Source organism: Leucopleurus acutus (genome assembly GCF_964270905.1).
Source record: "Leucopleurus acutus genome assembly, chromosome: 2".
In the NCBI taxonomy this organism is placed as follows: domain Eukaryota; kingdom Metazoa; phylum Chordata; class Mammalia; order Artiodactyla; family Delphinidae; genus Leucopleurus; species Leucopleurus acutus.
Window position 1 is genome coordinate 111,566,145 of NC_139143.1, and position 24,270 is coordinate 111,590,414.

The 24,270-nt window shown below is 35.0% G+C and overlaps 2 protein-coding genes across 2 annotated transcripts in view; one reads left to right on the forward strand and one right to left on the reverse strand.

Annotated features, from left to right (window-relative positions):
- CCDC18 (coiled-coil domain containing 18) overlaps nucleotides 1-1,695 on the reverse strand; it is a 119,652-nt gene extending 117,957 nt beyond the window's left edge. The window contains exons 1-2 of the mRNA XM_082861385.1: nucleotides 1,619-1,695; nucleotides 272-455 (exon numbers count right to left, since the gene is read on the reverse strand). The gene's annotated coding sequence lies outside the window, so the exon portion shown is untranslated. The remainder of the gene's footprint in view (nucleotides 1-271; nucleotides 456-1,618) is intronic.
- A 110-nt stretch (nucleotides 1,696-1,805) lies between these two features.
- Nucleotides 1,806-17,935, forward strand: TMED5 (transmembrane p24 trafficking protein 5). The gene is made up of 4 exons (XM_082834607.1): nucleotides 1,806-2,124; nucleotides 7,417-7,514; nucleotides 12,468-12,651; nucleotides 14,989-17,935. The coding sequence occupies exons 1-4, from the start codon at nucleotides 1,945-1,947 to the stop codon at nucleotides 15,205-15,207; spliced, it is 681 nt and encodes a 226-aa protein (XP_082690733.1). The 5' UTR covers nucleotides 1,806-1,944; the 3' UTR covers nucleotides 15,208-17,935.
- Nucleotides 17,936-24,270: the final 6,335 nt, after the last annotated feature.

Below are 24,270 nucleotides of genomic sequence, written 5' to 3' on the forward strand. Positions count from 1 at the left end.
CCTCTTTCAGATACTATTTACCTTTGTCATTGTAGCATCTCTTTCATCACCCTTCTAGAATTCTGACCACATCTCAAGCTCCAAAAGGTTAGGAGTCCTGTGTATTATATTCAGGACTATAAGGCACTTAGTGAAACTCAACATTTTCAATGAATAAATGATTACTAAACTGCCCTTCCTTCCCCTCACCTAGCTAAAATAATATGACAAATTCATTCCACACTCAAAATTTCTCAGATGTAGGGAGGAAGATTAAAAAGAAAACTCTCACCTTATTGGAAGAAACTGGCAGGAAATTAAATGAGACGCTATGGAATCTTGGTAGAGAAAATGTTTCTATCCTCTTTCCTCTTTTGTTTCCACAAATTTGCTTCTGCTTAAATAAGAAGACTCTCCCAAACACAAGTCAATGGTTAAGGTCCCCATTCTGCTTTCTTTGCAACATCTCTAGTTCCCTACAGGATGGTGAAAGAAAAAAGGGTTACGAACATTCAGGCAAATTCTAAAATGCCATTCGACATTGTTTCGACTAAATCAGGTTTATGTCCAACATCTTCTGTATATTTTCATGTAAGAATTCTCTAACCCTTCTGAAGTATCAATGAAAACGTTTGCTATGCAAACATATTTTCATTTTCCTAGTAGGCCATTTATTATCTTTAAAAAAAGATTCCTGGGACTTCCCCGGCAGTCCAGTGATTAAGACTCTGCGCTTCTACTGCAGGGGGCGCAGGATGGATACCTGCCAGCGATACCCGCCTGCCATGAGGTGCGGCCATTTATTTTAAATAAATAAATTAATTAATTAAATAAAGATTCCTCCTCCCTTCAACTGACACTAGTTATGAAGTCTAGCTTCATTGCCTGTACATACGTGGAAAAGCACATCCGGCTACAGACAGGTCCTGCCTTCTTTTGGCCCTACTAACAATGCTTTTGTAGGTACACACACGCACACCCATCACACCGAAAAACAAGTGTTCATTATACTCCCTGTATGTAAAAAGATGGGCTGTAGTCGAAAAGTATTCCTCATTTTGGAAGGAGGTCATGGCTTTATATAGTACTGTCTTGTACCAAGAACGCTCAATTTGACAGAATTGGCCCTTCGTTCATCTGGAAGAAGTGGAGGAAAACATGACAGCTTCCTTTCCGGTTTTTCGTCAACTAAAATACAACCCTGCAGAGCAGCGTGCGCAGCGAGGGCGAGGACCAGACGAAACGCATCCAAGCGTACCGACAGGGAAAGGAACAAAACTCCTTCAGGTAGGCGGGTTTCCACCCTCCAGGGGCAGTCGCTCACCACCCAAGTCATAGTTGTGAGAGAGACCCACCGACGACGGCGCACGCCGCGCTCTCCGCTGCGTTCGGAAACTTCGGACCCTCTGCCGGACCCCAAGCGTGGAACCCCAGACACACCACGCAGGAAACTAGCGAACCCCAGATGGCCCGAGGTCAAACCGCCGCGGGAGCCGTTGGGGACGCCCCGCCCCGCCGCAGCCCCGCCCCCCGCGAAGACTCTGCGTGAAGCGACGCCGGACGCGCGGGGCCTGTTGGGGATTGTGGTCTGCAAGCGCTTCCGAGCCTGCCCACCCGGAACTACATTTCCCACAATTACCGCCAAGACGCCCATTGGTGTGAAGGACGCCATGAGAAGCTGCGGCCGTCTGGGTATCGAGCGGGCGCGCTCACGCGGGGCCTGAGGGAGCCAAGACCCGGGAGGGTGTGGAAAAGGACTGCTGGCTCCGCCCTCAGTCCCTACCCTTTGTAGGCCGGCGTTTTCCCTTCTGAGAAACGCCCCTCCGCCCCGGCCTTCGCCTGGAGTTTCTTCAGGTTCCAGGTTTCCCTGCCAACCACGAGGAGTCCAGGGAGGAAAAGCGGAGCATAGGCGCCTATAACCCACGCCTCCCACGCCTTTTCCAGCCCGAGATCGCCCAGGCAGGGATGGGCGACAAGATCTGGCTGCCCTTCCCGGTGGTCCTCTTGGCCTCTCAGCTGCTGCCTGGGGCGGCCGGCTTCACGCCCTCCTTAGACAGCGACTTCACTTTCACTCTTCCGGCCGGCCAGAAGGAGTGTTTCTACCAGCCCATGCCCCTGAAGGCCTCGCTGGAGATCGAGTACCAAGTAAGTGCAGAGGTTGAGCCAGCCTCCTTCCTTTAGCCTAGCTGCACGTCGTCGCCTCTCACCGGCTTAGAAACTTCTTGTGGACGACCGGGGTGCTGAAGAGGCGAGGGCTGCCCGGAAGAGGCCAGCTCCGCGCCAGCACGCGAGGCGAGGCTCTCCCCGGGGTTGGGGACCGAGAAGTTAGGCGGGACCTGGAATTGACTACCCCCACCCCTCCCCTTTCCTCCGGTCGGAAAGAGGCCAGCTCTGGTGATATCGGTGGTTTTTCTCTTTGTTTCATAATTCACCTGTGTCTTTTCTAGCCAGTACACGCTTCAATACTGGGAATTTCACAATACAGGCCTAATACACGTTCTCCTTAATCATTGGACGAGATGATGACACTTGGCGTTAATCACCCCCACCACCCTCACTCAATTCCGGTATTGTAAATCTATACTGTCATTGCTTCAGTTAAGGATTTTTGAACTGTGACCATGTGATTATCACTAAATCCTATTTCGGAATATTTTGAAAGGGGCTATTGATGTGTTTAATGGTACATTTCCTTCTCAGTTATATACCCCTTATTTAAAAACCAAATAAGATCTAACTGTATATTAAAACTTTGTCATCTTTCTTTCAGCATTCTAAGCATTTCTCCCATATCATTGTTTTCTTTTTAGTACCTGCGTAATATTATAGGGAATTGCCTTAATTTATGTGGTCATTCTGGTAGAGGGTAATTTCTTAGAAGAAGTCTTGTAAGCTCCAATACAGCAAATTTCGATGTTTCTAAGTAGCACTGGGGGGGGGGGGGGGAAGATGCCTTGGTGTGGTTCATCTCTCAATTTTTTTACAAGTTACCTAATTTTTAATCAGATGTTAATTTTTTATAGTTGATGTAGAGAATCTTTTTCAATAACAGGTATTGTCACATATAGAGCAAAATAAAGTTATTTAGAATTTTCCTCTGAAGGAACTTTAGAATTAGATTATTTATAGATGCATAGGATAAGCATAAAGAGTAAAGTATCTAAAGTCACACAGTTAATGAGCAACACTGAGGCAGGAGCTCAGCATTTCTTGATTTCCAGTCCAGTTCAAAAGTTCATTTACTGAAGTTACCATGTGCCAGTAATGGAGAAGTAGAGACAAGGACACGGGGGAAGGGACAAACAACAGAAAGAACCCTTTTCAAGGATCTTAATATTTAAAGGTTACTGGCTCATAAACAACTAATTTCAATGAAGTATGGTTAGATGCTGTTGGAGGAGGGCTTCTTCTCTGGGGTATCAGAAAAGAATTCCTGGAGAAAATAAATTGGAATCTAGAAAGATGCTTAGGTGAAACAGGAATGCCAGGAAGAAGGGGTATTTCAGGAAAAGGATCAGAATGAATAGACAGTTCTGAAAATGCATAGTGTTAGTGTTCTAGCAGTGGGCAATATGTAGTGGACGCTAGAAGTGCTGAGTTTTCGATGGACCTTTAAGACTATAAAGTCTAGGGTGGGAGTAGAAGAAAGAGGTTGGAGAGGTCAGGAGGCTGGATCGTGGATCATGAATCTTAGCTTGTGTGCCATGCTGAGTAGCTCTGACCTTTGTCTGTATAAGGGCCATTGAAGATTAAGTAGTGTGGTAACTGTCAAAAATGTTTTACAGTGTGGAAGATGGATTTAAAGAGGGCAAAATTAGAGGTAAGGAAACCAAATGGGGTTAGAGAAATAGTCTAGATAAGAAAACAATTTTTATTGTTCAAAATTCATCAGTATTTACTGAGGTATTAGGAGAGAAATCTATTTTAAACTACTGACCTCTTATGATTGAGAGCTCCAGCTGTATGAAAAAAATGCCTGGGCTGAAATCCTGACTCTGGCACTTACTACCTGTGTGATCTTGAGCAAGTTACTTAACCCCATACTTTTAAAATAGAGAAAATAATAGTAAGAGTTGATTTAAAACAATTAGTTAATAAGTGTTCATATACCATCCCTGACACATAGTAAATGTTCAATATATGTTAGTTTTTTTATGTTTACACTTCTAGATTTATATAGGTGGTATGGCTTAGCTTTATACTTTGTATCTTTAATCACTCAAAGGGACTATTCCCCTAAAGCATTCTGCCTAAACAATTTGTTTTGATTGAGGAAAGAAGTAAAATCATTAAATGTCTGTAGTCCTAGACAATGTTAGAAGGGTTTAAAGGGTAGAAATCATCTTCAACCCTTTGTCTGCATTTTCCAACTCTGTGATTAATTTTCCAATAACTACAAGCTACTGGGTTTTGTCTTAGTTTTTAAAATGTCAGGGAACAGACTTTCTAGACATTGCCCTTGGCTTACTGTGACATATCGAAAAATTTTAACCGTTTCACACATTTTGGGTTTAAGAGGACACTTTTAGGATAATTGACCAGCCCCACAATATATTAAGTTCTTGAAATTTTGAAGTGTCAATATATATATCTTATGAATAGATCATTCATTTAAATTTTTAAATCGTTGAGTGCTTAATTTGTGTAAGCTTTATGCTAGATACTACAGATACAATGGTGAGTAAAAATATAGTCCGTGCACTCATGCAGTCTAGTTAAGAGGATAGACATTAATCAAATTATTACACAAATAAGTGTGATATTAGAACTCTAATAAGTGCTATGAAGTGAACTGCATAAGCTATGAGAGTGTTTAATAGGAGGACTTGATTTCACAGTGGGAATTGAGAGAAGACATCCCAGAAGAAGTGGAGTTCAGATCTGTAGAAGAATCAGGCTTACTAGGGATAAGGGGGTGGAGCAAGGTGATGGATAAAAAGAACAGCATGTGGCAATCCAAGGCTTTGAGGAAGAAGACTGAAGAACACCTTTGAGGGACTGGAAGACTATGACAGAAAGGTGAAAGTGGGACTCGTCCATCATGATCCATTGAAGTCACTGGGAAGTTTAGTTTTAGATTTATGGTATTGTTTTTATATTTTAGATAGATATTTTGTATATTTTAAAATTAGATTCTGTATTTTTATTTTTTTATTTATTTATTTTTGCGGTGCGTGGGCCTCTCAGTGTTGTGGCCTCTTCCGTTGCGGAGCACAGGCTCCGGACACCCAGGCTCAGCGGCCATGGCTCACGGGCCCAGCCGCTCCGCGGCACGTGGGATCCTCCCGGACCGGGGCACGAACCCGCGTCCCCTGCAACGGCAGGCGGACTCCTAACCACTGCGCCACCAGGGAAGCCCAGCTTCTGTATTTTTAAATACCATTTTTAATGATTTCATTAAGCCTGACAGTCACTACCAATAATATCTTTTGTTTTACTGAAGTCTTTGCTTAGTTTTGTCACATTACTTACTTTTTGATTTAATGATATGGTTTTTGGTTTTTGGAGGAGAACCTTGAGTAATTCTTTCAGAACGCTTTGAGTCCTTGGATATCTGAAAATGGCTTTACCTTTTGCTTTCTCTTCAGTAAATATAATTTTTTACTTGGAAAAATTGAAGACATGGCTCCCTTGTGTATATATGCAAGAATGCTGATGCCATCCCAGTTCTTGTTATTTTGTAGTTCTCTACTACTACTCTTTGGAAGTTTCTAGGTTCTTTTTAAATCCTTTGGAAAAGTCACTAGGATTTTTGGATCTTTTTTCATTTATCCTGCTTCACATCTGTTAGACTCTTGCAGTCTAAAGATTTTTATCTTTTGGAGCAGAACTTTTTATTCTCTTATTTGATAACTTCCTCTCCATTTCTCTTGGTTCTCTCTTTTTGAAATGCTTTATTAGGTGGGTATTTGAAATCTTTAGCTCTGTCCTTCATAAAGTTCTTACCATTTCCCTCATACTTTTCATCTATACTTTTTCACCTTGTTGTGAGAATTCCTTGGCTCCTTTTAGTTCTCTGATTTTTAGTCTCCATCCATGCCCATTCTGCTGTCATTACATTTGCTAAAGCTTTATTTGGGCAATCACATTTTTGGTTTTTCTAAGAACTTTTTCATATCAGCATCTTCATTTTCTGTAGATTTTTACATTCTTGAATTTCTCTGAGGATGTATATTACATTTATCTGAGAAAACATATTTTTAAGTCTGTTTACATTATTTTTTCAGAATTTGATCCTATGAGAAAAACCAATAACATGAAAGAGAGGGCATCAGTTTCAACAAATATTTGGTGTCTCTCTAGTCTGTTTTGAGAATTTTGAGATTGATAGATATTGGTAGCTAGATGTATTCTTTGCTCAGTGGAATATCTTCCAGAAATTCCTTACTCTTCAAATCCTTTAACAGCTTTCCTAGATTTCCAATCTATATAAATAGATTATTTATATCGTTATGTTTTCTTCATTTCATTGGGATTTAAAGAAGAAAAAAACTATGTACATTTAGCTAGCCATTTGAAACCAGTTCTGTTGATCAGTAAGTACAGCACAAGAATAGGTAATCTATCATTCCATTAAAGCCACCAAGAAAAATAAAATGGAGTTATACAAGAAAAAGAGTAGCCTCTGAAGGCAGATTGCTGAGTTCAAATTTTGACCATGCCAGTTATTTACCATATCACCTTAGGCAACCTTCTCTGTGCCTGTTTTCTGTGGGTTTTGTTTTTTTAGGCTAAAATGAAAATAATAGAACCTTCCTTTTAGAGTTGTTGTGAGGAATAAATCCACATAAAGCACTTAAAACAATGTGTGGCATAAAATGTAATTGTTAGCTGCCATCATCATTATCATCATTATCATCATCATCATTGGGACATTTTGAGATTGTAAAGGAACAGGTACTTTCCTGTTTCCTGTACTTATTCTTTGGCCAATAAGTAAATGGCCTGCTTGGAATATATAGTTCATATTGGGAAATAATAGATATTGCTTGAAAAAGTCAGTTGGAATCAGATCATAGAGGCCTTGAGTTCCAGGCTAAGAAGTAGCTAGTTATTATTTTATTGAGGAGGAAACAAACTCAGAAAAGTTACATAGCAAGCCCTAAATTGCCCAAGGAAAAGGGTATACCAACTGAACTACCTTCTGCGTTTCTACTCTACAGGGCCTCTGTTTTAAGAAGATTATTTCAGTAATACCCGTAAGACCTAAATTTAAGTGATGGCAACAGGAATTAGCAAGAAAGGGACAAGTTCCAAAAATGAATGGAATTGAACCAAATGGTCTTTCTGCTCCTTTTTAGCCCTAACATGAGTCTTTTCACTTTCTTACCCCTCTAGGTTTAGAAATGAAATCTTTTCCTCATATGATCTACTTAATATAGCTTTTTATTTTTAGAATTTGTAAAATGTGCTCTTCTCTTCTATGCCTTCCTACAGGTTTTAGATGGAGCAGGATTAGATATTGATTTCCATCTTGCCTCTCCAAAAGGAAGAACCTTAGTTTTTGAACAAAGAAAATCAGATGGAGTTCACACGTAAGTAATCTCTTAGTTGGGTTCCTTGATCTGAATACCAGTGGGCACAGGAAAATTAGCACATTTGATAATAAATGTTAGCATTAAATGATTCCATATGAACATTTTAAACAGTCCTTGTTAGTGATCTATCTTAAACTAAAATGTCGTCCATTAATCTTATCTTTTTGTTTAGGCATTTTCTTTTGATCTTGACTAAGTTTTTGGTTTTTTTTGTTTTTTGCTTTGGTTAATGAGTATACCATAGGTACTGCATTCAATCTATTGTGGCATTTTAAACCTGCCCTTCTGGCTAGCACAGGCTTTTTCTATTTTAACTATAAGTTACTGTTCCAGGTATATATCTTAAAGTTTCTTGAACTACTGGCTATATCATTTTTGCCCATTGTTTTCTTAAAACAACAGTACAGTAATACATCTTTGTGTTTGTGTAAATTTTTATTTTACTCGAACCTCATTCTTTTTAGATAATTAGAAGATCTGAAAGTAAAAGATCTGACCATAGGAAACCATATAGAAATAAAATACTTTTTATAACTCTGAGTTTAGAGTTTGATAAAAGCCCATATATTGTATCTCTTATATCTCATTTCTCTTTTTTCATATCTCACTGGTATTTCCTTATTTCATTCTATTATTTTACTGCAGCACTTTGTTTACACAGTATTGTTATCGTGTTTAAACTGTGAGTATATAGGAATAAGATCAAATATAGAATGTTTAATATTTGCCATAAACTAGACTTTGCATTTTATATGCTTCTAAATTAATCATTCCAACCCACTGTGAGAGATAGATTCTTTGATTTCCCAATTCCCATTTTACAGACAAGGAGGCTCAGGGAAATTAAGAAAGTCTGCAGGGATACACATTTATTAAGAGGAGGAGGCAGGATGAACCCAAATTCTTGCTTTCTACCATACAATGCTTAGAACATCTCTGGCACATAGCACTATGTAAGTACTAGCTATTTATAATCATTGGCCTTTGTTAACCAAAGTACCTGCCATGTAATTGATACTCAGTAAATACTGAATACATGTATGAGTGAACAAGGTGGGGAAAATGTTTCAACCATAATTTTTTAAGTGCTTTTGAAAATGGTCTTACCTATACAGAGCTCTAAAAAAAATTTGCATAAACTATTGATAAATAAAATCAGAAGTGGTAATTTAAAAAGTCAGTTAAGATTGATATACCAGAATTAACTATGCTTTCTCTTTGATAGGTGCATGAACAAGAACTAAAAATGTAGTTCACCTTTAAATTTCAGAATATAGAAAATGTATAGAATTTCTGTCAATTTTAATTTCTCTCCAATTTTCTGCTTTCATTTAGAGATAAATTAAAATTAACTGTTAGGGGAAAAAAGGTATCTTATTGCTTTCTTGCATAGAATTACCTCTCATTAAACCATTGGGAGAAAAGAAAGAGTTTATAAGAGTTCACATTTATTGAGTTCTTTTGATGTGCCAGGTCACAGTTCTAATATGCACTTTACATGTATTAATTTTTTTTTAATTCTTCCTTCCCCACAGTCCTATGAGGTACATGATATTATTATCATCTTACCAATGAAGAAATTGAGGCATAGAGCAGTTAAGTACGTTGCTGAAGGTTACACAGCTAATGAACAGCAAAGCCAGGATTTAAAACGAGTCAGTCCAATTCACTCCTAATCACTACACCAGATTTACAAATCTACTTTCTAAAAATTAGATTTAAACAAAAATTTATCTTTAGCTATATTAACTTTTTAAAGGCAACTAAAATCTCAGTTATACCACCAAAACAGTTTTTTTCTTAAATTAAATCTTTAAAACAAATGGTATCCTTCCAGAAGTCAGGGTTAGTAAAAATGTCTCCAGACAGCGCCTTAAACTGCTCAATACCTATTTGTCCAGTACTGTCATATATAAAAGCATTTTTCTAGACCACTGAATTAATATTACCTTAACTCACACCATAACATTAATTTTGGACTACTTATGCTAATTCTTTTTCTACTTGAAAGGAAAATTTACTCTATATGCTTTTATTTGGATAATATTTTATATCATTTGTAGTAATAATATTCCTTTCTACTAAAGGTAGTCAACACAAATTTAGAAATTAATATAGGAATGACTACAAAGTAATAAACATCTTTTTTTTGTATACACATGTTGAAGCTCATACATCTGAGTCAGTGCTTCTCAATTTTTTTTCATTTTTACTCCTGTCCCCATACAACCTTTTTTAGGCATTTTTTTCCTCATCATCTGCCATGAAATTTTAATACCGAAGATATACTACATGCCCCCTTTTTTTTTTAACTCTATGTATATCTGTGCTTTATATATAAAAAGAATAGGTACAAAGCTTACCCTTTTTATCCAATTCAGGGTTAAGAATGACTAAATAAAGTTGGGTTAAATAAAATTAAGACTAAACAAAATTAAAAGTTAGATTAAAAAGTTATTAACATTAAATTTAACTTTATATTTTCTGAATAACTTTTAATATAATTTATCATACATTGTGTCCACTACACATGCAAATTAGCAATTTATACACATAATAGCAATGTAATTGAAATTTTTTAAATCATTCCAAATATTTTTCAAGAAAAGTAGAATGATTAAAAAAATTACATTAACTTCTTAAAAAGTACTTTTAGTTACCTTAACTTTTAACTTTTGCTTGATGTGGGAAAATAACTTTAGCTACTCAGTGGTCATTGAGATATTATTGACTTTTTTCCCCAGTGTTTGGCATAATTGGTGATGGGTTGAATAACCTTTGTAAAATTAAATAATAAAATATAAACTAGCTTTATTCAAATCTTCCCCCAAAAATTCAAAGATTAAGAGATAAAATGTATGAAAGCATTGTGTAAATTATGAAGGAATATACAAGTGTTGACTATTTTTATTTATAGTATATATGCTAAAAGCCAATCACATCGCTGAGTAGTTATCTCTTATGCTTAAACAAAAACAGTAAGTCACAAATAGGGGGAAGAAAAACAAGATTGGCTTTGAAGATGAAGATCACACAAGGCTATAGAAAATAATGCAAGGCACCTCAAAAATTGAAGATCAAACATACACATCCACAAGGGAGCCACTGGTATCATTAAGCATGTGTAGGCCACCTCTTGCCCTGTGACTTCTAGATCAAGCAATCAACCAATCAAACGTCCTCCAATCACAGCTATTTGCTAGCATTTTGTAGCAGTGTTCCTGGACACATTGTGTGTGTCTTCCATGAGCTCATGCTGCTTGTGATATGCCCAAGACAACCCCATGAGAGAAAATTAAATACTAAGGAATACGATGTTGTCATAGGATTTAGCTTTGGAGGGCCACGATACTATTATAGCTTTTTTTTTTTTTTTTTGCCCATCTTGAACCAGTTTTCACCCCTAGGGGGCAGTATCCCCTCATCGAGAATGCATAGTCTAAGTGAATAGTCACATTTGGTGGTTATACGCTTACTGTATCAGTGATGCCATTCATCAGAATACATTGGAAAGTTTTCCTCAGGTGCCCCACATCTAGGTCATATTACATAATGGTCACAACATTTTATTTTGTTTTGTTGCTTTTAATATTGTTCCCCCTGTATCCATACCAGTGTTTGCTTCAGGCTCCTTTCAAAAGTTAAATGAATCCTCAAAAGACAAAGGTTTGTCATGATTGAGGAGACTGCAAAGAATACAGACAGGCTCTGAGCAGTACTGTAGAAAGATCAATTAACTTGAGAGTCAGATATCCAAGCTTCATGTATGCCTATAACAGGCTGTGTGATCATGGGCAAGTATCTTAATCTATGTAAACCTTTTACTCACCTTGAAAAGGTCGATTATGCCTACTTTCAAATATGATGATAAGGATTAAAAGAAATAAAATGTGTCAAAGCATTATGTAAATTATGAAGAGGTATACAAGTATTGGCTATTTTTATTTATCGTATATATGCTAAAATCAAATCACATTGCTGAGTAGTTATCTCTTATGCTTAAACACAACAGTTAAGTCAGAAATAAGGGGAAGAAAAGGATGGAGATTGGCTTAAAAGATGAGACTCACATGTTGTTCAGAAGGTTGTAGGAAATAATATAAGCTGCCTCCAAATTTAAGCGACCTAGCATATTGGGGATAAGCAAAGTTCAAAATCATTTAGACCAACCCCTTCGTGAATAGTTACAACGAAAACTAAAACACAGGTTGAACTTTGTTTTTTGTGGCCAGCAGTAGTAAATGTCATTAGCCTGTGCAATATTTTGTTTGTTAAAGTTTCTCTCCACAAAAATATTAGAAAGCTATTTTGCTAAATTAACTCAGCCCAGGTCAATTATCTTGAATGTAAAGACAAGATCATAAGTTGTTATGAGTGGCACTTATTCAGTAAAGGTAGTGCCACTGCGAGTAAAACTCTGGTTCTTGGACACTGAACTCATCCCTAATTTTTGTAAACTATTACAAAGATGTACTTAATCCAAAGGGGCCTAGAAGAAAGCATTTAGGACAGTCCATCACTGCTTTTGAAAACAAAGCAAAACTCACTTTACAGATTAATCTCAAAGGGGAGGTTTGTAGTGATAGTTCCATATGAATTGAACTCATTATAGATTACTTTTAATAATGTATAAATATTAAGGTTCATTGTGAGGTATCATGTATCTAGGTTTTTAATCCTGTTTTCTTCCGAAAGTTAGGTCAAGCTCATTTGCCCAATTTACTGAGTAAATGCCAAGCACATCTAAGTTGCAAGTACTTGAATATATATTTCCAGATTGCTGGTTTCCCAAGAAATTTTAAATTGTCTTTCAATACTAAGGAAGTCTTTCCATCAGTAACCTGTCCAATTATTATAAACCATGTTATTCCTTCTCTTTTACAGTAGTCTTTTCTTTTGATCCCAGATGGAAGTACAGATAACTGAAGACATGTCCTCTTTTTCATACAGGATAGAGACTGAAGGTGGTGACTACATGTTCTGCTTTGATAATACATTCAGCACCATTTCTGAGAAGGTGATTTTCTTTGAATTAATCCTGGATAATATGGGAGAACAGGAGCAAGAACAAGAGGACTGGAAGAAATACATTACTGGCACAGATATGTTGGATATGAAATTGGAAGACATTCTGGTCAGTATGGTTTAATAAAATAATAAAAATTACTAACATCTAGAGACCTTAGTATGGATAGGCACTGAGCTAGGCATTTTATTTGCATTATCTCACCTAATGCTTGCTTAATTCTATGAGGATTATTATCTCCATCTTTCCAATGAGGAAAATTATGGATTAGGGATATTTTGTAACGTCTCTGTCACAGAACCAGAGAGAGAGAGAACTAGAATTTGGACACAGACTCTTAACTGCAGAACTCCCTTAGAATGTTCACAAACAGAAGACTGTAATAATGATCTGCAGAACACTTGCACATATAATAAAACTGAGTAATTTGTAAACACTTAAGATGTACAGGCATTTTTTCCCACACCATAGTTTTTATGATATGAAATTTGATATTACTTAATTTGGAGAACACTGTTAGCATTACTTAGCAGAAACTAGCACTACACTTAGGAGTAAAAGCTTTTAGATTATGGCTTCTTGGCTTGAATTGCTTTATGCGCTATCTATCATAAACATGCATAATGAAACGTGCATGTATAAGAACCTACTTGCTAATAATAGTACTGCCAGTGATGGGGAGAAAGATCATTACCCTTCGGCCACAGCTAGATGTAATAAAATGATAGAATTCTCAGTGATATTTATAAATAGTGTATATACCTGTGTTATAGAACTCTCTACAGGAGAAATAATGTGATTATTCCATGTTTGAAACTATATAACCTCTAATACTCTTATAACCTGAACTTTTTTTTTATAATATATTTTGATCACTTTGAGATTTCTTAGGAAAGCAACTATCAAATTATGAGACATACTGTAGATCAGTTAGCTTAAGAAGTCAGAAAATTAAATGATCATATCATATGTGTAATTCCTTAGTGACTGAGCTCTCCGAGCCTTGGTTTCCTATTATCCTCGGGGATAATACCTCGAGTTGTTGTGAGGATAAAATGTGATATGGCATGTATATAAATGGTTTAAACAGAGTCTGGCACACAATAAATACTAGTTTTCTTACCTTCTCCATTGGTGTCACTGTGAATACAAACAAAGGATTAAGCTTAATTGGCATGAATTTTTACCATGAAAATTTTGATCTCATCATTTCATAATGTATACTAAACTTAGTTGAATTTTAGAACTAGAAGACGACTTAGTTATCATTAGTCCAGCTCCAAACTCCCTTTCCCCTTTCATTCCATTTTATAAGTAAGGAACTGGCTTAAAATGGAAATGATGTATCCATAGTTTCACAACTAGTCCAGTCTTCTTCCCACTCATTTTTTAAATCTCAATCATATTAATATATTCTCCCATTTTAAATTTATATTGCCAACAAGAGCAAACTAGAAGTAGTTGTAAATTTTGTTAGTACTTCACTGCATTCTCAAGAGATTGACTTCATTCACAATTAAACAAAATGACCAGAAAGTTCAGATTTAAATATGGCTTAAAATACTTGGTCTTTTTTGAAAAAAAATAAAATGTCTTTCAGGAGATTTTTCGTTTACTCCCCCCACCCCAAAATTTGTATCACAACAGCAAACTTGAATAAATAATTTTATACTTGACTATCATCGTCATGATATTGAAAAGAACTATGGATGATCTTTTTATTTGGGGATCTGAATCCCATATTCTTCTGGAAAATATACCATTGCTTTACAAATGTGCCCATATGATAACTATTATATTTTGTAGTTTTGTAGGTTTAGCAGAGCAGTCTGCAATTTTGAGTATTTTTTTTGCATTTAAATGAGGATTTTAAGCAAGGTGACTATCCAGGAAAATCTGTTCCTAGTATTTTCTTATTTTTGCCATCAATACTTTTTGAATTTCGAATCTCAACTTTACTTTATATTCATGTAAACCTTTTATAGTTTTTAAATCACTTCTCACCAGGACCCTACTATAAAAAGTTTTTTCAGAAGATGTGCAACTTAGAATGCATCTTGATAAGCTTGTTTTATAAATGAGATCTTGGAACATTTTTGTATTAAAAACAGATTATATTTTTTATGGTTGTTAGGGCTAAGAAGATAATGTATATAAAATTACTGGCACTATAGCACTCAAATGTATTTTCACATTATTTTCAATTCACAGTAGCTTTGTTCATTTTTAAAATAACTAATTATAAACAATAATTTAAATACATCATGAGAACTATTACATAAACTTTATATAATGAAGATCTTTAGGTAATCTAAGTAGTACCCACCCCTTAATTAAAATTGTGTTTGGATATTAAACTAGTAAGAGTACTGTGAAGCACATTTTTAAATTAACTTAAAATTACTGAGCACTCTTTCACAATAAATTTTTTTTTTTTATCTCCAGGAGTCCATCAACAGTATCAAGTCCAGACTAAGCAAAAGTGGTCATATCCAAACTCTGCTTAGAGCATTTGAAGCTCGTGATCGAAACATACAAGAAAGCAACTTTGATAGAGTAAATTTCTGGTCTATGGTTAATTTAGTGGTAATGGTGGTAGTGTCAGCCATTCAAGTATATATGCTTAAGAGTCTATTTGAAGATAAGAGGAAAAGTAGAACTTAAAACTCCAAAGTAGAGTACTTAACATTCAAAAAAAGGGGCAGAAAAATGCAATAAACTGTTACAGTCAAGACCATTAATAGTTGCTTGCAAAACGTTTTCAGGCATTACCATAAGTGTGAAATAAATATTAATTTTAACGTGAAAGGAAAGGCTTCACTTTCATCTGTGCAAGTAATCTTATTGTTCCAGTTGTACTTAAGTGTATAACAAGTATTTTGCAGGTATAAATGAATGAAGCCATATTAATAACGGCAGTTTCCTACATTTGAAAAAATTTTGCAAATGTCATAGGTGATTTAAATAAATGAACTTTGGGCCTAAATGTAACACTGAACTATGTTTTTAAAAGATTGTTACCCAGAAGTTTCTTTGTAAATGTGGCAATTACAAATTAACTGTAGAAGTTTTTCAATATATTAAGTTATAAATCATCTGAGAATTACCTAATCATGGATATCTTTAGAAGACAAAGACTCAACTTTTCTCTTTTTACATATGTATCTCCTAAATGTAAATAGAAACATAGCTGTGAAAAACAGATATGTGGGATTTTTATAACCAAATATATTTCATTTTAATAGCAAATAGTTTTATATACCTAGCTTACATTCCCAAAAGCTGACATTTTGAATAATTCTTAAAAATGCTAAGTCATACTTATTAAAATTAGGACAGATTTTCTCTTTGAAGAATAAAGATTGCTCCCAGTCTCTATAGGAATACATTCTGTCTAATCCTTAACCAAAATATAGATTTTAAAATTAAATGTGAGGGAAAATCATTTTATTTTTATATTATCAACAGTGTTATGTTAGTTTTAACGTGTTTACTGACTTGGATAATACATTAATACCAGCAGTTGTGAAGAAAATATTGCTAAAAGGATCTGGACCTAATGTAAGTAAATATCACTTTTGTGTTCTCAAAATCAGTAAGAAAAGAATAAACTCAATATAAAAGAATTTAGAGAATATCCTTTCAAAATAAAGTTCACTTAAACTATAAATAAAGTATTTGGAATCTGATTGGCTCATAATGACTCAATCCTAGTATAAATTATGAGATTAATTTCCAGTTAACTGGAAGAAACTGGGTTTTATTTTTTTACAATTGTTTTATTCTGTTTTGAATTATCATTTATAAGTATTCAGGTACATTTTATAAAACATAAGCCCTACTGGGTATAAATTTTATTTTTATTACAACTTTATTACAACTTTCATAAAGTGACCTTTCTGATCACTTTATTTGACATTCAGATAAGGATTAGAAACCCACAGAAGTTTAAAAACTCAATATGTGAATACCCTATAGTCTCTGCCATCCTGTCTTACTCAAGTACTAATAATTTAATGAATTAAATAGAATTTTTAGGTTATACCCGTTTGTAATATTGTTTATGACATATACAAGTTAGAAACAATCAACTTATAAACTTGAGTGTAGAACAACCTCTGTGGGTTAGTACTGCTGGAATTCTTAATAAGCAATAATGATATCCAGAGAGAATGCTTTCATCTATAATTTACACTCAAGAGTGGTACAAAAAGAGATATTTCCCTCCTTCTTATATATTTCCCTCTATTCTTCAGAAAAGAAGTTTAGATTTCCCAACTCTGAAGCTTTTTAAAAATGAGATAAGGTATTATTACCTTAATTGGTCAAGAAAATGCTCCTAAGTGTCCAGGAGTAGCCCCTATAACACATGCAAAACAAGGGCCAATAAGATTTTTGCCTATGAAGAGCCCTCCTTTTTCCCCTTCTGATACACTCATAATAAGAAGCAAACTTAAAGTACTATAGCTAATAAAACAGTACAGATATAAACTACTGCATCTTTTCTATAAAACTGTGATTAAGAATTCTACCTCTTATGTATAGCTGGTTACTGTACTGTACTGATTCTTTACCTAACAATAAATTTGTTACATCACCTTCTACATATGATTTGTGTCACTGATTTTAAACCATTGATTCAGTAACTTACTGTATAATAATGGCCTTATTTAGAAAACAAAGAATTTAAGAATATTGAGGACAATTTTATTTTTATAGACAAAGTGAAAAGAAGAGATTATTTAAGAAGCATGTTACCTGTATTAACCAAAAAGTAAAATCTGTAAGCACATTTGTACTAAATTCTTTAATATTTCTAAAGGAATATTGTTTATCTGCCTCATATGGTTTTTTTAATGTCAGTATTGTTTTGACATTAAAATTATGCTAAAACTGAGTAAGCTATTTATCACTTAACAGCTTATTTTGTCTTCAGTTTTTAATCATATAAACTTTTAAAATACTACAATATTTAACTGAGGCCTAGAGTTTCACTATGATTTGCATTTGGATTATTAATGATTGCTATTCTTTCATGTGAATGTCAAGATATAGAGGATAAGTGGTTGAAATAGCACTGAAATGATAAACTGAAATGTAATTTTATGCTATGTATGTTTATCCTTCTTAAGCATTATTATGTCCTAAAATTGACAATAATTGAGTACCTATAATTCTGTGCCTTCCCAAAGAAAATTCTTTATCTGAAAATTTCAAAGATATTGGTTCAGCATGTAATGGTTTTTCAGTTGAAGTGTAATAATGCACAATCAGTGTTGCTCAAATTGCTTTATAATTATGAACAGACACAGCCGTATTAAATAAGCATTGAATACTGTGCTGAGTATATATAATAAAAATTACAATCAAAGAATGTCTTATTTATCTACCAGTCATTGTAAATGCTGTCTAATCCTTAAAGCCTTCATTGATTTCATCTTAACCAAGTGTGCTCTCCCTTCCATTTGAAAACCCATACGTCTCTGCACTTTTTATTGTATATCATTCTACCCTGCATTAGACTTCTGTTTATATATGTACTTATTCTTCTGTTGCCCAAACATGCATTGTAACTGAAAGGTGCTCAAAATACAGGGGCAAAGATCATCAGTTCTGAAAGTCTGGGATGCTAAATAAGCTAAATAAGCTTGTTCCAGTCTTCTACCCCACTGAAGAAATTGATTGTTTAGGACTGGAATTTGGCTCCAGAATCTTAATTTTTCACCCACGCAATTTGGGATTCTGGTGTCCACATTATCGTTGGACCATATGCTAACTGGGTGAACTTGGGAAATCAAAACTCCTTTGAACCTATTTCTTCATTTGTATAGGTATTTTAAGTAACATCTTAAAACTCAGTTAAAAGAGCATTAAGAGAGTCTAGTGCTTGGTGAAGTTGGTATATTATTGGTGATTTCCTTCATACTATTTAGACAAGCCACTCTTCCCCCACAAGCTGGTAGAATTCCTTAGGCACCTTTCTGGTTCTGCACGCCCATCACTTTCAGGTGTCTGGGCTTCTGGAAGGCTTGTGTCATTAGACAATGGATATACAGTTAATGTGTATCTAGGAGAATGATACAATAAAGAATCCACACCTAAGATGACATCATCTGAGAACGAGCATATCATGGATGCCAGATCCCTGCATCTAGAAGAAAAGGTGAGGAAATGCAGGGCAGGGAAAAAAATCAGAGGTCTTCAATGACCATGAGTCAACAGCAAAATGAACAATGAGAATCAGTTATCCAACAGTGAAATGAACTCCCTTATATATAAAGAAAGCAACTACTCCCCAGTCTTGGAAGTTTTCAAGTGGCAATAATGATCAGACATAAAAGGGATTACTTCTACATCTGGTGTAAAATGGAAGGATGGACTAACAAAACTACACTTTATACTCCTATTTCAATTTTAAAAGCAGTAAGTAATACTGTCTAATCCTTAAAGGATTAGGAGAAAGCTGAAAGAAAAGGCCAGGGTTTCAAAAGACACATTGTAGAGTTCTATTTTGCTGGATTCTTGCTTGGTGTTAAAAAACAAATTGCAAACAAAATTTAAAACACAATACCGTTTATAATTACTCCAAAGAAAATGACATACTTAGGTATAAATCTAACAGAACATGTACAGGATCAGTATGATAAAAATTATCAAATGGCTGGTAGAAGAAAGACCTAAATAAATGGAGAAACATACCATGTTCAAAGGTTGGAAGGCTCAACATAGTAAAAAGATCAATTCTTCCCTAAATTGTTCTATAAATTTAACATTAATTCTTATCAAAATCCAGCAAGGTTTTTTTGTAGACAAGGACAAGCTTATTCTAAAATTTATATGGAATGGAAAGGCAAAAGAATAAGGTAATTTTGAAAAAGAATAAAGTCTACCTATATTAAGGCTTACCTTATAGCTATAGTAATCAACATGGTGTGGTACTGGTGGAGGGACAGACACATAGATCAACAGAACAGACATTCTAGAATACACCAAGTCCAACTGATTTTTCACAATGGTGCAAAAGCAATTCAATAGGGAAAAGACAGCCTTTTAAACAAATGGTGCTGGAGCAACTGAGACAAACACAGGTAAAAACATGAACTTACCCAATAAAGATGTTAAAAAAAAAAAAAACCCAATAAAGATGTTAAAAAAAAAAACCATGAACTTAAATGTTAAAATGATAAAGCTTTTTGAAAAAAATATGAGAAAATCTTCAGCACTTAGGGCTAGACAAAGAAGTTCCACACTTGACACCAAATACATGACCCATAAAAGGAAAAACTGATAAATTGGACCTCCTCAAAAGTAAAATCTTTGCTCCATGAAAAACCCTATTAAGTGATGAAAAATTAAACTACTGATGGGGAGAAAGCAGATGCAAATCACATATCCAAAAAAGGACTAGAATATCTAAAGAATTCTCAAAGCCCAACAGTTAAAAAAAAAAAAATTCAATTAGAAAATGAGCAAATGACATGAACAGACATTTCACTGAAGAAAATTTGTGGATGGCAAATAAGCACATGAAAATAAGTTTAACATCATTAGCCATTAGGATAATTCAAGTTAAAACCATAAGATATCAGTACACACCTACCAGAAAGGCTAAAATAAGAAAAAGTAGTTACAACACCAAATGCTGGCAAGGATACAAGAGAACTTGGATCACACTCTTACATTGCGAGTGGGATATAAAATGGTAGAGTCACTCTGGAAAATATTTTGGCAGTTTCTTATAAAACTACACATGCACTTACCATGCAACCCAGCATTTATATTCTTGGACACATCCCTGAGAAATAAAAACATGCTCAAATAAAAACCTGTACACATTATACAAAGCAGCTTCATTTGCAATAGCCCAAACCTGGAAATAACCCAAATGTGCTTTAAAGAGTGAATGGTTAAACTTGGTACATCCATACTATGGAATACTGAGCAGCAATAAAAAGAATAAACAATTGATACATGCAACAATTTGGATAGACCTCAAAGGAATTATGGTTAGTGGGGGGAAAAAAATCGTAAAAGGTCACACACTATACCATTTCTTTTATGTAATATTCTTGAAATAACAAAATTATAGAGATGGAAAATGGATTAGTGGTTGCCAGGTGTTAGGAATGGAGGAAAGAAAGGGAATGTGGCTAAAAAAGGCAGCCTCGGGATGGAACAATTCACTCTCATGATGGTTACACAAACCTATGTGTTACAAAATTCACAGAACTACATACACATACAAATGAGAGTTTGTAAAATTGGTGAAATCTGAAAAAACTCTGTGGTTTGTACTGACATCAATTTTCTGGATTTAATATTGTACTATACGCAAGATGTCGCCACTGGGGGAAACTGAAGAGTACACAGGAACTTCCTAAACATTTTTTTTTTTGCAATTTCTTGTGAATCTATAATTATTTCAAAATAAAAAGTTAAAACAAAAACGGGGCAGGTGAATTTTATACCTGGAACAGACATTACTGTGTTGTAAAATACATATTTCTAAATGAGCCCAGGAATAAGTAAAATAATTTAACTTCATGTTAAATAAAAACAAAATATTCTCATTGAAAAAAGAACTGTCATTTTAGGTATTGGTTCAATTCTTAAGCATTTAATTATCAGTAGAAATGTGAAACACTGTATTCTTCAAGGCTATTAACGAATTGAGCCTGATCGTTTTGACATGAAATACGAAAGAGGAGTCAGAAGTCAACCTTTTTCCTTTTTAGAGCGATTCCATTTTCCAAAATATCCAGAGGTTATACTACAATGAAGTGGTTATTAGAATACTGCCATGTGAAGACTACACCTACTTCTCAACTAGTGCAAAATCATCATATGAATCTCAACAGAGAAGCTATCCTTGACTTTTTCAAATGCTAACTTTTCACTGGACAATCATGACATGTAGGTATAAGGAAAATCTTAAACAGTGGATGATTGATTCCTTCACCTATAAAGGTAACAACGTCTTTTTGCTGTAAAGGATCTTAGAATTAAGGCATATATAGGACATGCAGCTGAGAAGCAACTTATTCAGTATAATATAAGCCACTGTAAACTCTTAAATGCCAAAGGGACATAAATTTAAAAACAAATGTGCTAGCAATTACTACTTCACTATCCCTTGGACCAATAGCAAAGGAATAAAGAATGAAAAAGGTCATTTTATTTAGAATGAGGAACAGGGAAACACTAGAAAACATTATGCATTTGGCTCATTCTCTCCTTTGATAATATATTTCCTTTCTGGCACCCAAGGGAAGATCAGGATGCAATACTTTTATATCCCCATAGCCTCTAATACAAGTTACATTCATCACAATAGACCCAAGGCAAGGTTTAATACTTTAGAATATGAAAAATTTGAGCATTACTATATCCAGTACTTTGGAGAATAGAAAAGCAAAGAATATGCCTTTAAAGAGTTGATGGTTTACCTGGGGAAGAAGACTAGTTAGTATTCAGGAATTATCAGCTACTCATTTTTCCAAGTCAGCTGTCATTCATTGCTTCAAGTTTTGCCAGATTCCTCAAATTTATGTTGCATCCCTCTTATGTGCACCCTCTACACTTCCCTTTCAAATCACTCTTCACACCATATCGGAATTAACGTATAAAAACCCTATACAAGACTCTAATCTCTAAAGGCAGAGAACATGTCTATTCTATCCACTGCACCCAGCACAATGCCTAGAACACAGTAATTGCTGATGCAAAGATGAGGCACACTGTTTATTAAGTAAAAAGTGAAGTTTCAAAACAACATGAACAATCCTCGTTAAGTAAAAACAGAAAAAGATAAAATGTCTTGAAGGCTAAGGCTTATATACCATTATCTCTGGATTGTAGAATTTGGAGGAGTTTCAGAACTGTACGTTTTGTGTTATCTGAATTTTCACTGAAATATTTTTGTATCATAGTTGAAAACAGTAAACCTTTTTCACTTGGGGAAAAAAATAACAGAGTTGATAAAGACTTCCTCCTCTGTTTTTCTCATCTACTACCTCCATGCCTCCCAATCATTGCCCCTTTCTTCTAAACCACATCTTCATTTTCTTAGAACCACTTCACTAACTTTTTGTTGCCAGCTAATACACAACGTGAAAGTAAGCAGAAAAGCAATACATGATAAACAAATTAGCACTATTTCCTCCAAGTCAGATTTAGATGGAGAAAAGGAGTACTTTAAACACCAGATGTAATTTCTATTACAAGAAAATCCATAATTGGAGAATACTGCAGCTTCCTTATGAAGGGAATGAACTGCCTGTTGATTGTTATATTTAACTAGTTTTCAATTATTACTACTACTAGACTATAGCAAATGCTTGTCATTTTCTACACCTAAATTTATATTTCTCAATACCAAAACACAAGTATAATTTCTTAAAGAGGTCACTTTCAGTAACTACCTCAAATATTTTAAGGCTGCTTTGCAGAGTTAGCCAAGAAAACCATCTGACATTTTTACTCACTACTCTGAATACCTTATAAATATTTTAAGTATCAATATTACTGACTGTTTCCTTGCCAGAACAGAGACTTTACCTCATTCTTTTTAAAACTCAAACTACATTCACATTAGTTTTTTTTCAGTATTTCTTTGATTTTTATTACAACCTGTTTTTTGTTCAACACCATTCAGAAGTATGGACTTTTGAATCCCCAGTATAGAATATCCATCTGGAAAGCCCCAGAAAGCATTCTCTTGAAAACATTTCCAAGTGCTTTTGCTTCAGAATAAGCTTTTAAATAAAACAACACAATGGTTTCCCACTATGTAGGTATTGTTTCAAAATACCAAATACTTCCTTTGTTCAACTAATACCTTAAATCTGCTCTAATTATTATTTTTATTCTATGATAGCAGGTAAGACACATTTTTATTGAAAATTTTCAGCATACCTGCCACAGTACCATCATGAAGAAATATGAATGTTCTAGGTCTTTGCTTGAAGAATGGTGATGAGCAAATGTTTAATAATAAAGAGCAGAAGCTTCTGGGAAATGCCTGGCAGAAGCAACAACTGTTAAAAAATAGTCTTGTTCCATAATCCCATCCTACTCCACTTCTTTACTTATTCCACTACTTCCAAGCATCAACCTTTTCTCCCAATCAAGCCTATCTTCCTTACTGCTCTCTGAACAGGGCTGCTCTATTTAATGACATAACTAGCCTCCCAGGTCCTCAAAACTTAAAGACCCATGACCTGCTCAGTCAAGTACTGTCAACTAATCTCTCTAACCTCTCTCTTAAGTATTCCCAACATCCCCACTGCTTCTACTACCTCAGATTTAAGTAGATTTAGGGACTTCCTTGGTGGCACTGTCTGTGCTCCCAATGTAGGGGGCCCAGGTTGACCCCTGGTCAGGGAACTAGACCCCACATGCATGCTGCAGCTAAGAGTTTGCATGCCACACTAAGAAGTCAGCCTGCCCCAACTAAGGAACACGCAAGCCACAACTAAGGAGCCCGCCTGCCGCAACTAAGACCCGGCGCAACCAAATAAATACAATGTTGTTTTTTTTTTTTAAGACACAGTTAAAAAAACAACAAAAAAAAGATTTACCTATATTTAGATTAGCCCTAGCTGGCTTTGTACCTCATATTTCCCTCTAATTCATCCTACATCCCAGTGCCAAATTAATTGTAAAACACAACTTAGCATAGAGGTCCCATCAGAATCCAGGTCATTTCCAGCCTCAACTATGTCACAC

Bases quoted from the DNA above. Each gene is read 5' to 3' on its own strand.
- TMED5 (XM_082834607.1), top strand. From the start codon at position 1,945: ATGGGCGACAAGATCTGGCTGCCCTTCCCGGTGGTCCTCTTGGCCTCT. The intron at 2,125-7,416 runs GTAAGTGCAGAG...GCCTTCCTACAG, and splicing joins CGCTGGAGATCGAGTACCAA to GTTTTAGATGGAGCAGGATT. The intron at 12,652-14,988 runs GTCAGTATGGTT...TTTTATCTCCAG, and splicing joins TGAAATTGGAAGACATTCTG to GAGTCCATCAACAGTATCAA.